Source organism: Rhagoletis zephyria, unplaced genomic scaffold, assembly GCF_001687245.7.
Source record: "Rhagoletis zephyria isolate East Lansing unplaced genomic scaffold, Rhagoletis_zephyria_1.1 Rzeph_scaffold_00104, whole genome shotgun sequence".
Classification (NCBI taxonomy): domain Eukaryota; kingdom Metazoa; phylum Arthropoda; class Insecta; order Diptera; family Tephritidae; genus Rhagoletis; species Rhagoletis zephyria.
The window spans coordinates 225459-246044 of record NW_016157188.1 but is presented as its reverse complement, the minus strand read 5'-3'; the positions used below and the strand labels follow the sequence as shown (position 1 = coordinate 246044).

General features: G+C 34.5%; 2 protein-coding genes across 6 annotated transcripts in view; one reads left to right on the top strand and one right to left on the bottom strand.

Moving 5' to 3' along the window:
- Pura (Puratrophin-1-like) overlaps positions 1-20586 on the bottom strand; it is a 254730-nt gene that overhangs the window by 15341 nt on the left and 218803 nt on the right. The window lies entirely within an intron of this gene.
- On the top strand, positions 2646-4090 carry LOC108377066 (huntingtin-interacting protein 1-like). Its single transcript, XM_017633336.1, has 3 exons — positions 2646-2840; positions 2916-3328; positions 3407-4090. Exons 1-3 carry the CDS (start codon positions 2808-2810, stop codon positions 3834-3836), a joined length of 876 nt encoding a protein of 291 aa, XP_017488825.1. The 5' UTR covers positions 2646-2807; the 3' UTR covers positions 3837-4090.

The following is a 20586-nucleotide window of genomic DNA, read 5'->3' as shown; positions in this document are numbered from 1 at the left end:
TATATATACATACATACGTACTTATCTGACATAAAAGTATGTATAAATAATTGTCTATATTTTCGCATATTGTATGTTGTACTCTATGATAAGTGTGTATGTACGTACATATGTAAGCAAGTGGGAAACGTAATAATTGATAAGCAAAGTGATAGGGAAAAATTTAATTGCTAAAAGTTTATATGTAGCTTTGGGCTTTGCTGACAAGAATACAATAACACTGCTTAGCGGTGAAATTTAATTTCAAGTGATATCGAGCCCCAACAGCAAAAAAAAAAACGTAAGAACATTTTGAAAAAAATGGCGCTTACGTGTTTTTAGAGTTTTCATTTTCCGATAACAATTAAACGGTCACTAACTAATTGGTCAGATCTGGCACCGTTACTATCAATTTTGTTAAATTTTTTTTTGCCAATTCATCATGAATATACCAAAGACAAATAATAATACACATCCGCACAGCTGCTACTGTAGAGCATAGTACTGAGGCGGACCATAATGAGTCTATTCGCCATCGTGCGCAGCAGCTTTATACAATTTTTTCGCAAAGCTCTTGGACCTTAGAAGATCCAGTTGCTGCAGGAATTAAAGCCGAATGGCCATCCTTTGTGCTGTACGTTCGTTCAATTGGTATAAAGTCAATTCCTAGTCAACCCGCTGTTTTACTACTATACGGCTCATTTTTCGTTCTTTGGAATTCACGAAAGATTCACGAGGCATGGTTAAATCTACAAAAACTCACTGTTTGCTGCGCTTTATGTGCCGGTACAATCGTTGGTTTTTGCTTATTTAAAGGGGGGAGCGGCTACTGTCAACGGCGCGCGTTGAGCCATGATTACGTCGTTTTCCAATCGAATGGAATACTGGCTGAGTGCAGGTTTTCCAACTACTTAATGAAGAAATTATTTGGTGAACGCGCCATTTCCGGAAACGAACCAATAGAGCCCACCAAGATCGTGCGATTCAACGCCTGTTGATTATTTTCTCAGAGGTTACGTAAATACCTTGGCTGCCCTATTTTCCGGAAAACATAAGTACGTAGAGAAAACTGCGAAGAAAGCTGTAAGATTGTACACGACATATAGTTTCATGGCAGAAAAGAGCTGGGGATGTTTCCCCAAAATACTAAGATGGATCGGCGCGCCTATAGTATGACCTATGGTAACTTATTGAGCCTTGAGACTGTTAACTTGCGAAGAAAGGAGCTTCAACACCTTTCATCGGCCCAGAGCCCTTCTGTGACATTGGAAAGTGGACACTCTCTGCTCTGGTCCGGCTGGAGGAAGCGGCTCAAAGGAAGCGCTGCTGGGACAAACCATCAGGTCCAGAGCATTCCAAAACACTTTTAGCAACATATAACCTAAACCGCGTTAAGGAGTGGTATGAATTAATCCAAAAATAACTTAAGAACTGTTATAAGAATTCTGATAGTACACTGCAGACTGAACTTTCAGCTGACCAAACTGGGAATTTACACGGAGTAGCGACGCAGGATAGATATCAAAACTGCACGACACACCTCGGAAAAGTGTCCTATACTGATCCACAAATGCAAAAGACACTTAGGGTGATTATTCAATAAACGAAAGTGTAGTGCAGTCGCGAAATTTAGGCTCAATACTAAAGTCTTCCTCCTACTGAGTTAATATGTAGACACCTTCAAAATGTAGATTAAATTGCGAATTTTTTTCCATTACTTTTTACAATTTTCACAATTAACTAGAAATTTAGGAGGTCTACGAGTAAAACGGACCTCAGATCGGTATTAAGTGGGTCGAATTACATGTCGGTAGGTGGCTCTGCAAACTGCATTTTTTTTTGTTAGATAAAAATTTGAGGAAAATAGTTTTTCCGCTAGCTCTTCCTATGTATGAATTATGTCTTGTTCTTCTCCACTAGCGCCATAACAGCTTAAGCGATTTTGGCCGAGTTCAACATAGCACAAAAATTTCAAAATTATATGCAATCTTATAAAACACAAACAAAACTTTTGTCGGTGCTGTAGTTATTATTAATACCCTGCGGGAAATAAAGCTAACTATAAGTTAACTTGAAGTTGATTAAAAAGTAACTATTATCTGCATATTTTCTTTGAGGAAAGCTAACTATATTTCTATGGCGATGGCCACGAAATAGTCAAAGGTGGTTACCTCTGCATTAGATGTCAACTAACTTGTAACTAACTACTTTTGGACATAAAATATACATAAGAGTAACAAAGTATTTTTTATTTTATTTTTATTTATCTATTGTATTTTATTATATTTCATATTTGTTTACATATTCTGCTGTAGGTGGTCCCGTACTGAACTCCGTCAGATATAACTTCAAAATTATAATAAAAAAATCGATCTTCCTTTTATTTGTCCTCAGTTCGAAAAAGTATTTGTGAAGTGCAGAAAGAAAGTGTATTCAAAGAAAAATTTGTATGGGGATATTGAAATAGAAACTTGTTTAAAGAAAACAATCTCCCCATTACGTCTGCATTACTCTTGCATTACTTTTCAACTAGTTTCAAGTTAGCTTTTTGTAGGTAACTACAAGTTATATATTTTATAGAAATTCTACAAGTTGATTATTTTTATCAATTGATAATTTTTTTGCAGCAGGGTAATAAGTTTATGGATATGCAGATACAAACGATTTTGTGTTGTTTTGAAGAGATAAGTAAATTTCGTTGCCGACTCGTTTTGTTTTTATTATACCTCATTCATAGTACTTGCTCAGTTGAGGTAGAATAACGGTGAGTCACAGCAGCAATTCATAAAGGTCGCAATTTTTATTTATTTTATTTTTTCCAATATCAAATGGAGCTACTCAGCAAAGAACGCGCCGATATGGTAACGAATTTTGTTAAAAATAATTATTTAGGTTCTAAAACTGAATTGTTATTATAAACGTTCCACTTTTTGTAGAAAAAGCACATTAAGAAAGTGCTTAACCCCAAGGAGAAACCTTTCGATGGTCTACGCGCACGCACCATTGTTGTGCTCACGCATCGCACAGATGGCGCACAAACTTTCATGAAACTGACTGATACACAGCTTTTGTATGTCAGCCGTTTTAGTGCTTGGAAATATTGCAATTTAATGCATATGGCGATGCGTTTTGGTACACCACAAATACTCGAAATGTTGCAGAGCTTGAAGTATCAACAAAAAATCTACGATTTAGTTAATTATTGGGCGCTGCAAACGGGTGCCATCGATGTGTGCATTGTGAAGTACCTGAAGTTGTTGTACGCCAAGTCACGCTTTCATTGCAATTACGCATTTTTCAATGGTGCACTGGAGGCCGACATCACCAAGGAATGGGATGTGAATTTATGGTGAATATGCCCGACAACTAAACATCAACTCAAATCAACTAAATGAAAAATCTAAATCTACTTCTTTTTTACTCGCAGCTTTCAGCTGTGCACTGACATCTTTGACTATTTGGAAAATTTGTTGTCGCTGCAGCATGCCATTTTCGCTGGACTGACACTGCAACAACTCTCGGTGGCCACACCTCAGACACAATGCCGCTTGCAACCGCTCATCAACATTGCGGCAGAATGTAGCATTCTATATGATCAAGCGGTGGATGCGTTGGCAGTGGTTTGTGCCAAATTGCCGATTGTCGATGTAATTGGTTTGCGTAATCGTTTCCATGCAATCTATCAGCATTTGCATGGGTTCTATTGCGCATTGCAACAGGTGAAAATTATACTCAAAATGGAATATATACCGGAGTTGTCGTCGGCGGTGCCGGAGTTTTATGGTAATAGTGATGCAAATAGTGCAGTTAACCGCCAACCAACGGCACCGTCAGTATGGGAGTTGGAGCAACCGTGAATGCAGGAGGTGTATTAGGAGCAGGGACATAGAGAGAGAGAGCGAAAAAGGGAGCCAGAAGGGGAAGTATTGTATTAAAGCATTTGCTGTGATTCTTGTAAATATCATAAGTAAGAAAAAAAAGACGAGAGATACAGTTTGAAAAATTTCAAGCAGTTATTTGTAGATACACATACAGTGACTAAAATAAGTATCCACATTTTGATATTTTTTTCTGCGAATTAAAAGTTTTTGTTATTTTTTTATAGAAATTTTGTTCAGAACCATAAAAGTCAAAGTTGAAAATTGTTTGCAAAATATAAAAAAAATTCAAAAAAAAATGTCATCTGAATTTCGAACTTTTTAATAGAAAATTAAAAAAAGATCAAATTTAAATGAAAGTTTTAAACTTTATACATTTAGAAAATTTAAACAAATTTTCATGAAAATTTTGAACATTTTTATAGAGGTTTTAAGAAACGTTTTGAGTAGTCAGTTTTATAGCCGATACAATTTCAGTGCAAGTTTCAAGCGGCTAAAAAATCGAGTTAATTTTTAATAATTTATTGTATTTTTGCTAATGGCTTTTACGGCTCTTTTGAAAAACAAGTGCAATTTAAATTCCTAAAAACTTCTATCCAAAAGTTCTACACAAGGCATATTTTTCGAATTATTTGCTATTTAAAGTGTCAAACACTGTTATTATTTTTTCACGAAAGTTCTAAATTGCCAAAATCTTTTTTAATGTGAAACTTTTTGCCATAAAAAGAAGCGATTGAAAACCTTCTTTTGGAATGTTCGCTTTACTCAGAAGCACAAACGGTGATTATTGGGTCTCACAAAGAGTGGCTCAGTGCATATCGAAGCAAAAAAAATTATCAAGAAAAAAGGAGGCACAGATTTTAATTTTAATTTAAATAAAACTTGTTTTCTCATTTCACATGTGATATTCTGCCTTATCCTGATTTCCGCGTGAAAAAAGTCCACCCAAAAATTTGTCCTCCGCCCATAGTAAAACCGTGGAAACCCACTAGTGAAAAGTGAACCGGTTCCGGGAAAATGAAACTCAAGATAAGGTTGATTTAGAAAAAGTAAAATATTTTTTTGATACTTTAGAGACCATAAGCAACAACAAAATAAATGTATGCAAATTTTGCTTTTGCTTTAATGCTACTACTTGTTTCATATTCCTTGGTTCTATAAAAAAAAAATATTTATAAAAAAGTTCAAAATTTTTATAAAATTTTTTGAATGTCTCCAAATGTTGTATAAAGTTTGAAACTTTGATTAATACAGTTTTGGGGTAAAGCATGAACAACATTTTTTTTAATATAAAAAAAAAATGAACATGTGAATACTTGTTTCAGTCACTGTATATAAAAATACCTCGTATAGGCAAAATGCAATACCGCGTAAGAGGTGGCTGAGAAAAATTTTTTTTTTTGGTACGCTGTCTCAGTGTTGGCCTACTTCACAAATATAATGGTCAATAATTTTAGTAGAAGCTCCAATTTAATAATTTCATTTGGAAAACCATTAAAACGTTTAGAAGGAAATAAGCTTATTTGCACTTTTGGGAAATTTTCGGACTATCATATACGCGGTATTGCACGCCAAGCGACGATATATTTATTTTTATGTTTAAATAATATCTAATTAAATATCGTATAAATATAATATAATAATAACTAAATGTCTAGTATATGTGTAGTTAAGAGACAATTCTGTAATGAAATATAAGTCAGTCTATGTGTAAAAGTATTACGGTTTAATGTATAAATTATGATTTCTTCAGGGCAAAATAAACCATTTTTGAAATAAAAAAATATTTTAATTTTCGTTTTTTTTTTGATTGGCACAAATATTGTTTTTTCTCCAAAAATGTTCTATTAAATGAGGCATATTTCTAATGCGCCGAAAAACAGCTCAAAGAACTCTTTGGAAACACATGTATCTCTTGCTCTCCAAAGGGTCAGTTTGACTACTTTTTTTTTGTATATTTTGTAAAAATATTGTGCCTTAAAATTTGTGAAAATCAGCTAAACGCATCCTAAAAGCATAGAATAACAAATCAAAAGCCCAAAAAATTGTCCACGTAGTTTCCTTATGGGCAGAAGTGCTCTTTAGAAAAAATCTTTTTCCTAGCCTTTAACAGCCATCTCAAAGAAAATCTCTTTCCAATTTAAGAGCCACCACAACGCGACATATGATGCGTGATGAGGATCAGCCTGGTTGGAGACCCTTCAAAAACTCTGTCCGTAACAGAGTACTTTGGATACCGGTCGGGGTTCGGCGCTTTTCTAGCCACACACCCGGGTATAGTGAATCTCTGTTCGGGTGAGCGACACCCTTTCTTCATCACATGTTGGAATGTATGTATGTGTAGTTATAAATACAACAACACTTTGAAATTGGGAATTCGGCGCTCCTCAAAAAATGTCGACGGCAGCCGCAACTCCCTTCTTACATATCGTCGTTTAAAGAACAAAACCGCGTATGTGAGTTTGCATAAATTATTTTCTAGAGAGTAAAAACATTCATATTTCACAATAGTTCTCTTTTTTATAAAGCAGTCGCATTTTTGGCTAGTATATTTCAAGGCCAACGGATCAGGATTGAGCTAAGAGCTTGTGTGAGCAAATACAATTTTTGGCAGCCAATGTCAGTTACGCGGTTTTGTACTTTAAACGACGATATGTATGTAGTACATACCTACATAGATTTATCGTGAATTTAGCTTTTCAATGGATGACTCATGTTTTGTTGGGTTTTTACTGAATGGATTGTTAATGATTATATCTGATATGAAACGTAACGTGTGTTATGTTATCTTGGCAGAATAAAATGTACGATTGATTAAAAAATTGGTTAACAATATTAAGTATAAGTACAAACACAAACCATGCCATAAACAAATTTAATACTCGATATTAGATATAGAAGTAAGAAAAGATCAGAAGATGGAGAAGAGCTTGACTTCACTTGGTGATTCCATTTGGCGACAGTTAGAACAAAAGAGAAACAACTGTCAGCCTTTATTGGACTCGGTCAGAATCGCTTAAGCGGTTAGAGGGTCAATCAAGAGGAAGAATAAAAAATTTGAACCGAGGCACTCAAGTAAAGTAACACAATCTTTTCATTTATTGAAAACAAAAACTTTGGTCAGCTTGTGTGGTCTATTCAATTACAAGTTGGTCTTCTTTATTTACTTTAATTATCAACTCCCTATCTTCGTGCTTTGTAAACCGGCACAATGCTACTGCTTGTACGCTTGTACAGATGCCTTTGTCCATTCACCCGTTTCGCTGACGTCGCAAATCGTGCGACATTTACGGTATCGATGACTTGTTTACCAATTTACATTTTGCAGCGATAAGACGCAACAAATTCAATGAAAAATTAAATGAAGTCAATGCAAATGGATTTAAGATAATTGAGTGGGGTTGGTGGAGGGGCAGAGCGGAAGGCAGAGATGGCAATGGAGTATCTACACAAATATAGACAAATGGATTATACATTTTATAGATTATTATAATATTTGAAATATCGAGTAATAACTTTTATTTATTATATACATATGTAAAGGCTATTTAAATTGAAGGCTTGGCCACACAAAATGTTATTCAAACATACATATATATGTGACCTGGTCTACGGAAAGGGGGCTTAGGTGTCAAAAAATCAATTTTCACTTTTTGGTTGATTCGCATGGAAGATGAGATGCTTTTTCACGTGGTGAAAAACAGAAAATCCTAACTTGCTTAGAAGTGTACTAAAAATGCAGAGAAAGAAGAGTAAAAATACGACAAAATACAATTTATTGGTAATGAACAAAATACATTGAATTATAATTGTTCCGCGTACTCTCGATCATTTCCCGTGGTATCAGTGTATGGCATTCATTATTACAACAATCTTTTGACAGAAATTTTGTTACCAGCTCCTCCTCCTTTACATCAACAACATACAGGTCCATCTTAACAAAAGTTTGTTCGGTATCATCTTCTGCCTGAGATACACATACTTCGTCTTCATCATCATCGCTCTCTTCATAGTTTTCATCATCGTTTTCATCATCCTTTTCATGGAAATATTGTCCGTATACGGCACTGAACTCCTCATCAACACTCATGTTTCATTTCATGCGAAATGCGAAGACGATAATCAACAGAAACAGTAAACGTCACTTCTTCAGTGTTACTTTTTTAAATGTTCCACACTAGCAACTTACACGATGAACTATAATAATATTCCGACCAACAACAACACTTACTGGACCAACAACAACACTTACTGGACGTCCGGCGCGGAGAACAATTAACGAGATAATGAGAAACTGACGAAACGAGTTGCTTACTTTTAACAGCTTTTTCACAGAAAACTAGTTTTCGCACGTAAGCTCCCTTTTCGTAGACCAGGTCACATATATGTATTTAAGTATCTATGATTCAAAACACCTCTGATAACTGGGTATACTTTCAGCTAATAATTCCACAATTTCCATCTGCTTTGGACAACAATTCTTCGGCATACTTGTAGCATAGCTCGCCTTGCGTCCTACGTATGTATATACGTACGACTCTTTAGATAGTCTTGTTGAGCAGTGCGCCGTGAAAAGAAGTTAGGCGGCTTAAAGCTTAGTGGGTAGACTATTTTATGGACATTACCGGCGAGATCGCTAAACTTTAGTCCCTTAGCGAAGGTTTCGTTCTACTTTCCATGAGGGAGAACTTGTCTACCATTTTATCAAAACGATCACGTTTTAAAGCGAGGACAGAAACCATTTGAGATTTAGTTACAAAATTTGGTGGAAAACTCTGCTGGCCATATACACTGCCGGAGAAAAGTATTGGCACAGCGAATTTTGCTCAATAAATGTACCAATTTCTATGCTAATATTTTTCCGCAATTTTTTTTTTATAAAAAATCAATTAAAAAAATAAAAATAAAAGTTATCACTTTTTCTGCCCTACAATGTTCTACAAAAAAATTCTGTTAGGGCTAGTATACATACATACATATATCAAAAATTAAATATTATTACGTATGCAAGTGTGCAAAGGAAAACATAAAATACTTGGTGCCTAAGCACCCCAAAAATAAGAAAAATATTAGAAAACATGTAGGTACCAGAAATTTTGAGAAATTTGACATAAAAAACCTACATAGTAGGGTGGTGCTTAAAATATAAACATCATGGGCACACCTTTATTTTATTCTACTAACAAATTTCGAAATAAAACAAATTTTTGGTAATTTTTTTTTTTTCAATCGCAAATATTCTACCAAATTTCGACTTTGCCCAGCTTAAACTCAGCCATTTTATGAATTTATATGAATAAGTTTCAATACGCTGAGTTATAGTTGGTCAAAGTCAAAATTTTGGCGAATTTTTGCGTTTTATAAAAAAGAATAACATTTTTTAAAACCCTGGTACGGGAAGTCAAAGGGCTAACTAGTTTATCTCACAAAATTCGAACGAAGCGTTTGTACTGTAATAGGGAACTTGACTTCTAAACTTTAAATCAAATCTGTAGCAGAGTTAAATATTACCAAGTTTTATGACAAGAAAATTGTATTTAACCCTCCATAAAATGCAAAATAGAAATGTCATTAAAATAGTAATAACTTTCGATTTTCCACGCTGGCATAAAGTTATAAATATGTATGTACTAATGGGAAAAAAGAAAATGAAAACAAATATACAAAAAAGCCAATTAGCTTAAATGAAAAAAATGAAAACAACTAAATAAAAATAAAAACACAAATTAACCCAAGCAAAATAAATGAAAGTGGCTAATTTGTGTGAAATATGTAGCAAAAGTAAATTAAAGTCTTCACCAAAATCAGATAATACATACGGATGTATGTACATTAGGGTGCCTCATAAAAAAAATGCTATTTTTCCAGTGGAATTATAAAATTTATTATATTTTAATATTTCCGCCTAAATATTTCGGAAAAATATGACGATTAATGTGAGCTAGCACGATTTAAAAATAACTACAAAAATCAATTTTTTTTTAATAAATTTAGTTTTTAAAAACATTTTTCCAAAAACTCGCTTCAGGTGATTTGAGTAGCAGAGTTTCAGCTCAAAATATCTGAAATGTTTAAAAAAAATTTTCTGAGGAACCGAAATAATTAGATTTTTTTAAGTATTTTCAAATCGCTGCAGCTCACTCGAATTTAAATTTTTTTCTGAAATATTTTGGCGCAAGCTTTAAAATATAATATATTTTATAATTCCGATGCAAAAACAGCGCCTATTTTTTTTTTGCATTTAGATTGATGCACCCTAATGTACATATGTACATATGTAGCAATAAGAAAAAGGGAAACTTTTACAATTTACATCGTAAACCCAGCAGCTATGTAGTGGCTGCCAGTGTCGCTCTTCATTGTTGCCAAACGAATGACCAAGTTTCCACAGGTGCAATTTTCTCGCAATCAAAATAGTGCAACTACAATTACATACCTACATATACATATACGCTATATGAGCGCTATGTTGCAATTGCAATGTCAGAATGCATTTACATACAAGAATGCATGCAGCTCAGTAAATTAACAAGTAAGTAAGTGGAGCGCGTGCCACACTGCTACAAATTGCACGCCTGCTACCGTTGTGCCAAATGGTTTGAGATGCAATGCATTTTTAATGAATGGATATGCACCACCATTCAAGCAGAGGAGGAAACAAACATAGCGAAGGCTACAGACGCCTACCGTAGAAGACCAACGCAACTGCTGCGCTCGAGCGTGGAATGTTTACTTGCCGCAACCGCATCAGCGACAGCGCCAACCGCCTGCTGACCGTCTTCGATATGAATACCCATATGTATGTGCACCATTTGTTGCCGCAGCTTAGTGATGCTATCAATTCAATTGACCGTTTGTTTAGAATAGTTACAAAAAAAAAAAAAAACGATAACAAAAGCGACACGCTGTTGCACATGTGGCGTTAACTGAATATGCAGCGCAGCGCTGCAGCAAAAACACAGCAGGTGATTCGTGCGAGGAGCAGGTATCTCGCATATTCACCACCATCGTCTACGCCTGCTTTATAAACTAACCGCGGTGTTGTGCTGCCGCCATAGCTCCATTTATACAACGGCACACGGTGCACGGCGTACGGCGCCTGCCCGTATGCGCGCTCGCCTAGCGCACACTCTGCCGCTATGAATGTTAAGCCTCCTAGCGCGCTATCGAGAATTTCTTTATCCAATTTTCATATCTAATGGGATTTTAATTTGAAAATTATTAATTAGTAACTGACAATGTCAGCTTGTCTGCATGTATGTACATACATGCGGCTGTTGTCTGTCCGCCACGAGCGCGTTAAAGCATTTTTTGTATACGCTGTTGCTGTTGTTGCTGCTGCTGTTGTTGGTGATGCGCGCTATGTTGCACGCGCTTGGCAGCGCCTTAAGTGGCATGCGTGAAAATTGATTGCTGCTGAACTGCCACAAAAGGTTTACTCGCTCGCTCGTCCGCATGTGGACTTCTTGTTGGGGTAAAAGTTGTTGCCACAGCCATTTGTGGAGTTGCACATAATGCGATCATAGTAAAGTTACTTACATACAACACACGGGAGTTGTGGTAGCAGTTCAGTCTTATTAAGTATTTAAGCATGTTTGTTTGTATGTATGTATGTTGGTTAGTAGTTTCCGAAGCAGATCATAAAGCATAATTGAAAAATTGACAAATGATGGAATTGCTAGATTTGTGATATGTGATAAAATCGTGATTTATACGCCTCGTTGACGGTAAAAAAAAATTAAAAAAAAAAAGAAATTAAAAATATAGTAAGGCATTCGTTTCATGCTTATAGCTCTCTGCTCGGTCTACAACTTACGCCAATTTACCGCAGTAGTTATCAAAAAGAAAGTATTTATTAATTTAATTAGACGCTCGCTAGATTAGTGTACACAAAAAAATGGTTTTCGCTTGTACCCTTTATCAAAATAAATAATAATAAGAATAAGATGTCTTTTCCGAAATGTTGTAAAAGTCAATTTCACTGCTTTGCCAGTTCTGTGGCAGCTGAGAAAATTTCACCAACTACATACCAATTTTTTGTATGCACATATGTATGTATGTTGGAAGTAAGGCCAACTACAGTAACTTTCAATTACACCAATCAAAATGCGATCAGCAACAACTAAGCGTCACACGTATGAGCGCGCGTGGCTATAAATTTTTTTGAATAACTAAAATATCCCTGCGGTTAAGCGGAAACTGGTCAACAAATATTCTACATTCTACATATTAGATTAACTGGTACATCCCAATGCGAAGGTTAACTAGTCCGTAAACTGGTATGCGCTGATGCGTAGGCTGAGGAGCTCAACAATTTCTAACAACTTTCTATGTTGCGACATCTGTCTTCGACGTGACCTAAGAAGTGCCAAAGCAAAAAACGAAAAGCCAATTAGTAGGTGGTTTGGTACAGGGATCGTCTGAAGACTGAAATTAGCGGTCTCAGCTGCCGCAGGCCTGAACCTTTCCTTGTAGCAGGCCCAACAGAGGTAAGGGAGAAGTTTAGGAAAAAAAAACAATAAGAAGGAGAGGCAAAAAATCCCAGCGCTCCGTCAAGGCAGAAGCCTAATGACGGGGGTACAGCCTAGGGTGATTGACTCGGTTTTTCCAAACCGGTTTCCACCGGCTTTTTTTTTGGTACTTATAGGAGATTTTTTGAAATCTTGTTTTTGCGAATATCGAATAACACGGATTTTTTTTTATGGAACAAACCGGTTTTCCATTTCATACAGATCTTGAAATCTCAATAAAATTTCGAGTTTTTTGAAGTTTTTAAGGCTTTTTCCAGTTTAAGGGAAACCCCTAAATAGTTTTAAGATTGTATCCTAGATTATTTGAGAATGAACAGTATATCATATATCATAAGTTTTCGGCTACGGCGGACAAAGCACTATTCAAATCAGAAAAAAGTCAGAAAAATGCAATAATTTAATATAAAAATAAGTCCAAAAGTAAAATTTTCACAGATTTTTATTTGTTTTACTTTTCATCTAAAAAAAAATTTGAACTTATTTTGCTTTGCTCTTTTCTAAATAAAAGCTATGTTTACTGTTAATAGTTTTATTGCAATTTTTTAAATTTAAAAACATAAATTGAATGCCGTTTCGCCTTTTCTAAAAAGGGTATAAGCCTTTCAGACCAACTCTCCCTTTAATCGGAAGACCATCCTAATGCTTATGGTAGTAGATAGCAAAAGCACAGCAGCATTATGCGGATACTAGGTCAAAGCGTACTAGAATGTAACAAAGTCGCTGACGAGCTCGCTAAAGAAGGATCATCAATCCTTTTTATTGGACCCGAACCATTTTGTAGTGGTAATTTCTGTGTGGGTAAACAATAAGCTTTGAAGGTACTTAAAGATAGAGAAATTTAAATGTAGCTGACATTCACCTACTAACTGAATATCTAACCAGTCAATATCGTTCGCTTTTTCATATATGCAGAATTCCGTCCTTGACGTGAAGATGTTGAAAAACATTTAGTGTGATTGTCCAACCTGGGCCAGATACGTACCAATATTTATTGGAGATTCATCATGGGGTTGAGGAGGTTCATTTAAGCCTCTAGTTCTGACAATTATTAACCGAATTTCACTGGCTTAAATTAAGTCCAATGTATAACTACTTTTTGCTTGCAGTATTACATATACTGTACATATTTTACGGCTGATACATCAAGCAAATAGAGTGAAGCAATCTGAGGAAGGGGAGCCATCGCCAAGCAAGTGCAACTTTTATGTAGGTTAAATATTTTTTGCTAGTGACATTCGCATTGTTAGCCGCCAGCCAATTTGTTGACCAACTAACTGCTACGCAAGTACAGTGACTAAATTCGAAAGCAATTTATTAAATATTTCAGGATGCCTTTTAAATTTGGCAAACCAAAGTTTGAAGTGGTGCATAGTGGGGCTACTGGCTATAGTTTCTCGATTATACTCCATTCTTACAATCTGGGCAATGTGAGCAAACTATGTGTGAGGGCCGTCAACAAAACCGTGTCGTTTCTTGGGAGCTCGCAGAAAGAAAACGCGCTTTAGTGGGGTTTTGCAGACATATTCAATAGTCCATTGGAATACCCTGGTTTCTATTGTGACTTCTCACGCAAAACTGAAATTGAAAAGAAAAATGCTACATCGTATGAGTTCTCCTTCTTGATGTATACACCTGCAATGGAAGTTGCCTCAGGCCAAAGTTGACAGCACCGCCATTTAAGAAATGTTAGGGATGTGCCAAGGCATGACCTTGCGATGTCTACAACAAATGTCGCTATAATCTGTATAAGAGCAAAATTCCTCAACATTTCGCTTTTTGGGTCCACCCCACGACGGAAAAGAAATATGAGGCGTCCAAAGATCGTTCGAGCACTGTCGGGAAACCCACTCTCCATGACGGAAAGTCAAATGGTGTATTGTAATGATTGCATTCGACGTAGCCCAAAACGGGATAGTCAGTAGAAATTTATGGGACATTTCTGGTTTTCAAATTATTATTTTTAAGTGAAACTTCTTTAGCGGCGGTTGGTTGGTTGGGAGTAAATTGACAAATTCAACGGAAATTGCACAAGGAAATAGTGTAACGGAAATGGTGCAACGGAAATGGTTGGGACGGAAACAAATACTTCTTGAATGTATGTTATTAATTTAACAAAAAACTAATAACCAATACAAGAATGAAAGTAAAGGTTAGTACGTACATAGATAAAGAAAAGGATAAAGGCAAAGGTAAAAATAAAAACAAAGGCAAGATGGTTAAAGATAAAGGAAAAAATGAAGACCAAGGTAAATTTAAAAATTTTACTTATGAATATAAGGGCAAAGGTGAAGGGCAATATGTAGATAAAGAAAATATATATAGAAACATAAAAGTAAAAACAAAAATAAATATAAAGCAAAAGATGATTATGAGGATACCGATAAAAGTAAAGATGAAGATAGAGGAAGAAAGATTAGAAACGGTAATTATAGAGAAAAGGATATAGATAGAGCACAGAGACTCAATCTGGGAACTATTTTAGGATTTTAGAGATTTTCGAAATTCTGGGGACTCAAAAATCTTATAATCGATGTTTTTATCGGTTTTGTTATCGATACTGTTATCGATTATTTATCGATATTTTTATAGATAGTGACATTTTTTATCGACTTTGTTATCGATATTTTTACCGATTTTCTAATCGGGTTTGCTACCAATATTATTATTGATTTTGCTATCGAAAGTTTTATCGAATTTGTGATCGATTTTGTTATCAATATTTGTATCGGTTTTGTTATCGATATTTTGTTGGATGTTACTATCGATTTTGTTATGGATAAAGTATAAAGATAAAAATGAAGATAAGGAAAAACAAAATAACATACAATTTAACGTTCGATAAATTTACTTGAAATCAAAAACCGGAACTGGCCCGATACGGACGATAGAGGACATAGTCAGTTTTGTCCATTTTTATACGTTCACCACTGTCCCATACATACATACATAAATACATAAGTATGTGGTCAATTGTGCTACCTACAAATGTATGTGCCTCATTTTTATCTGTCCGTCCTCGATTTTTATTTGACTGTTGACATTTGGTCGTTAACGTGATTTATTTCGCATATAAATTGTTGGCATTTTCACACGCTATGCATTCGTCAACAAAGGCATGCAACCAGCAAGTTTTTCATATACATATTTGTGTATTGTTTTAATTTTATTACTTTAACTAGTTATAATATGTATTATTCCTTTTTTTAAATTTTCGGCTTTCGAGGAAGTCAGTCAATGGCGGCGACGACACCGCCAATAGCAAACACGCATTCAAATGTGGTTTAGTGCTTGCAAGTGACTGTGGCATGTGGCCTTAAGGCGGATGGATAAATTGTTGAAAGGAAGTGGCAAATAAAATATGTACGCACAACATTTTACATTTGTATATGTTTTTTGCGTTTCTCTGTAAGCCTACTTGTAGTGAAATCTGCCATATTTGCTGCAGGGCTCATCAGTAAAATGGACTTTGCCTACAATGGGCTTTGTTATTTTTTTTTTTTATAATTGTTGTTCGCGGATATGCTTCAACTCACTCACTTATTTATGTATGCATGTGCATGCAACTCTGCCTAGAAATATTTAACCTGATTTACTGAAGCGGCAGTGAAAGAGCACGCAAGTCAGTGGGTTATTTGTACACAAAGGAAGCTTTTGTGAGATAATTTCACTTTCACGGAATTAGGTGTTTGTTACTTAAATATTATAAGGTGGTTACCATTTTATATTTCCAAGAAATGATAAGTTAGTAATTTATAATTTTTATATATTTTTTGAAGTGGAACTTCTTTAGCGGCGGTTTGGTTGGTTGGGATAAAATTGGCAAATTCAACGGAAATTGCACACGGAAATGGTTGGGCCTGAGTCAAGTGCTTCTTGAGTTTATGCACATGGTATGAATTTAACAAAAACTTGCTTATAAAAGGTCAAAGAATAACACTTAGTAAAAGACCAATACAAGAATGAAAGTAAAGGTGAGTACGTACATGGATAAAGGCAAAGGTACAAATATAAACAAAAACAAAGATGGTTAAAGATAAAGGCAAAAATGAAGACCAAGGTAAATTTAAACACTTTACTAATATAAGGGCAAAGGTGAAGGAGAATATGTAGATAAAGAAAATGATAAACATAAAAGTAAAAACAAAAATAAATATAAAGAAAAATATGAGGATGAGGATACCGATAAAAGTATAGAGGAAGATAGAGGAAGAAAGATTAAAATAAAGGAAATTATAGAGAAAAGGATATAGATAGAGACACAGAGACTCAATATGGGAAATATTTTCGGATTTTGGAGATTTTTGGGATCCTCGGGACATATCGATGTAATAATCGATATAATAATTGGTTTTATTATCGATATTTTTATCTTTTTTTATCGACATTTTCATTGATATTGTTATCGATTTTGCTATCGATATCGATAAGTTTCACTTCTCCAGTGTGGCCCAGGCGCACTTACTTTTTTGATTTATTTTAGAGGTGATACAATTTTCAGGCCAACATTTTGATAATGTCGTATGCGCTCTTCCGAACGGATTGACTTTATTAACCGATTTAAATAGCAAACGAAGTAAGGTTGTTTTGTTTCTGGTTCTGACAGAAAAAATGCTATGCTGGTGAATACCGCGCGGGCTACAACATTTCCCAGTTCTGGTCTTCCAATTTCTTTTTCACTGGTAAGGCAAAATGAGGTCTGGCAGAAAAGCAACTTGGCATGTCTATTCCACCATGTTGCTTTGTTTTCTTCAATAGTTATATTTTGATACATTAAGTGGTATAGTTATCTATACTTCTCACTTCCGATCAGTTAATTTGACTATTTTTCCCCTTCTACTATCAATATATTTTCAAAATTAAAAGGCAAATATGCTAAGAAGCTTGAAATTGCAAGACAAATAAAGTAGAAAGCGGAACTCCGGTCAAACCTTGCAGCCGAAGCTACTACCAGTTGAGTTTCCATATCACTCTGGACTGATCGCCACCATCCAAGCATTTACATGGTTATCGATCTCAATTTCATAATTGATACTTGTTTGATATATGTAGTTACCGTTTTTGTCATATTTACCGTTGTTATATCGATTTTTATCGACTTAGATTTTTTATCGATTTTAGCCCTGCTGTTATCGCTTCCGGTGCCGTTATAGATATGGTTACCGATATCGATGTCATTATTCAAGTTAAACCGTTTTTAATTAGTATTTCTTTTTGAAAGTATACTACCTCTCCAAGAGTACAATCCCAGTGGGATTTGTGCAAGTAAGGCCGATGCGTTTTTGGCTGCTTTAAAGTCGTAAAGTGAACATTGAATTGAAAATGATTTATTTCGGATCCGATCGTACTAATAATCTTAATTGCAATAAATTAATAGAAATTATGTAGGTAAGCAAGCTAAATAACTCAAGTTGCTCTAGTAAATTTGTTTTGGTTATACTAAGTAGTGAATAAAATTTGCACTTTAAAAACATTTATTATGTACTACTCTTCCCCATATGATTTTCTCATTAGTCCAATTATTATCAATTAACATATATATACAAATTTATTTTCACACACATTTGTTATTAACATGTGCATGCATGCTAGTTTTTATGTCAAGTGTATGTATGTATGCAATCACATTCTCCCAATGCCCCACACACAATGCGCACACTATTACACTGCGTATGAGTAACATTCAATTGAAACCGATTTGCTTGGATGACCGTAGGCCCCATAAATTTCACTTACATATTCAGTGATTTCTGCAGCAATTATTTTCGTCAAAACATCGCACGAATGTGCGTGCGAATGATGTGTTGAATGCATTTTGTTGAAATTGATATTCAGGGTGTGTTATGATCGTAAGGGTTTTTAGTTAAATATCACATAAAAAGGCATTTCAAGAGCAAGGTTAAATTTTTCAATATGTGTACTGGTGCTACTTTAGTTATTTATGTAATATAGTTTTTAATTACATATTTCAAACTTTTTTTTTGCACAAAGAGAATTTAGAATTTCTAATTGCTGATATGCACTTCACGTTCTATTACCCCGAACTGGAAAAAAAAATTATTCCTCAACTTGTATACGCGTCGATCGTTGAGAAATTTGCTACTGACTAAAGTCGAGTTTGTTCCAGTGGACAAACCAAACAGCGACTCCATACAATGGTGTATACAATAAAAACAATTGTATGTAATAAATTCCATTTTCCAATCTGAGCACATCACCACACATGTGAATGTACTTAGTGTGTACAAACATACAAACATAAATGTATTTATTCACTCATTCCAATGAAATGAAAATGAAGTTAAATCAAAAAAATATCGATATGGCAAGAGTAGTAGTGCAAGAGGCGCTGCTGTTTGCTTCACAATGAAAACGAAATGAAAAATAAAAACAGAAAATGCAATGAAAAATCGAAAACAAATGAGAAAGCAAAGTAAATAAAAAGCTAGAAAAATATGCTAGAAAAAAGTGTGTATGTATGTAGTATTTATTGGAATTAAAGCCGCGCTTAAGCATCACAAATGGACGCGAAATGAGGCGATTATAAATTGAAGTAGTATGCGTGCGTGTGCGTACATATGTATAAGAGCAAGCACCTATCTGTGTACATACATGCATATGTACCTATGTACATTAAGATGGTAAAAGAATTTGCGAGATAGAGTTCGAGACGCCTTCCAAAATTTTACTCATTTTCTTTCCGGAACTATTAACTAATTTCTCAGAAATCATCAGACTTATCGAAAAGTTATGTATATGAGCAAATTTCATGCGTTATTACATTTTTCGATAATAACACATTTTTGGTCGAAAATGGTGGCACACTTATCTTAGGCAATTCATTATCTCCAGTTCTGCATAAAGAACAAGATTCCATTGCGAAATTGTATTCAAATGAAAACTTAAAAAAGATCTATGAAAAAAGCCAAAATACAACTCGTGCATGTAACGTATTTGAATTTTTTTAACACCGAAGTTGAGTAAAATGAGTGCATTACAAATTTAAAATTTTTTTTGTTTTTCTTTTAGAATTTTTCTGAGTATGCAGTCTTGTAGCCCATTAATTTGTGCAATTTAAGTGCAATTTTTAAGCTACTGCAAAGTTGTGTTGATTTTTAATATTATTTATGCTTACGGCTTTTTGCACTTTATTCTTATGGAAGAAAATGTGCAAAACCCTTTTCAAAAAAAAAAAAAAAAAAATATGGCGCCAGTTTTACAATCGCAAATTTGTAAATTTGTAATGTACTCATTTTACTCAATTTCGGTGTAAAAAAATTCATAACTCAAATTATTGTAGAGTGCACCCCAAATACTCTACTTAAATATTGCGCAATAATCAGAGCTACCATTCTGATATTTTCAATTTTTTTGAGACGGCATATTTTCAAAAACAAATTTGTTTTATCAAAAAATTTGTATGTGAAAACTTTTCCAAGAAAAAACAAATTTAAACATATTTCTTTTCATAGAGAATTTTGATGTGTGTATGTGTAATTTTTTTTTCAAAATTTTTCCGCGCCCCGTTCTCGAGGTATTTGGAAAATTATTAAATCGATTTGTTTTTGTTTTTGTGCTGTAAAATTTTTAAAAATGTATTAATCAAGCTCAAATTAAATATTTATTTATTATTCAAAAAATTACAAAATAGCTGCGACATAAAATCTGCATGCTGGTATTTTTTTTTTATATTTGGTGGCACAGTCTTGCAAATTCACAGACTTGCTGTATTTGATGCCAACTACCATTGCCTCTAATATGATCATTCCATTCGAAAACTTCCCAAAGTGATGAAAAGTAAACCATTATGATTTTTTCGAGTGAGATTGTAAAAATTACCAATTTCGGTACATTTTCGCCTAAATAAACGTTTTAGGGCTAAAATTGTACAAATTCTTGATTTATTTTTTTTATTGTACTCGTTTCTGGAACTCCATTGATTGAAATAAATGCAAGAAGAATGCTTTAGAGTTAATTGAAAATATTTATCTCGAAAATGTATCCATAGAAAAAAAAACTAACTCGATTTTCGGATAGGGGCATCCGTGGAACAAAAAAAAAAAACAAATTTGTCAACAGTTATATTAATTCAGTTGTCATGGCATCAGTAGCTTTTTATAAAAACTCACCAATATTTTTGTCAGTTTCAAGCGGATTCAGTAGCGCATTTCAAGGTCATTGAGCGCCCTATTTTGGGTACA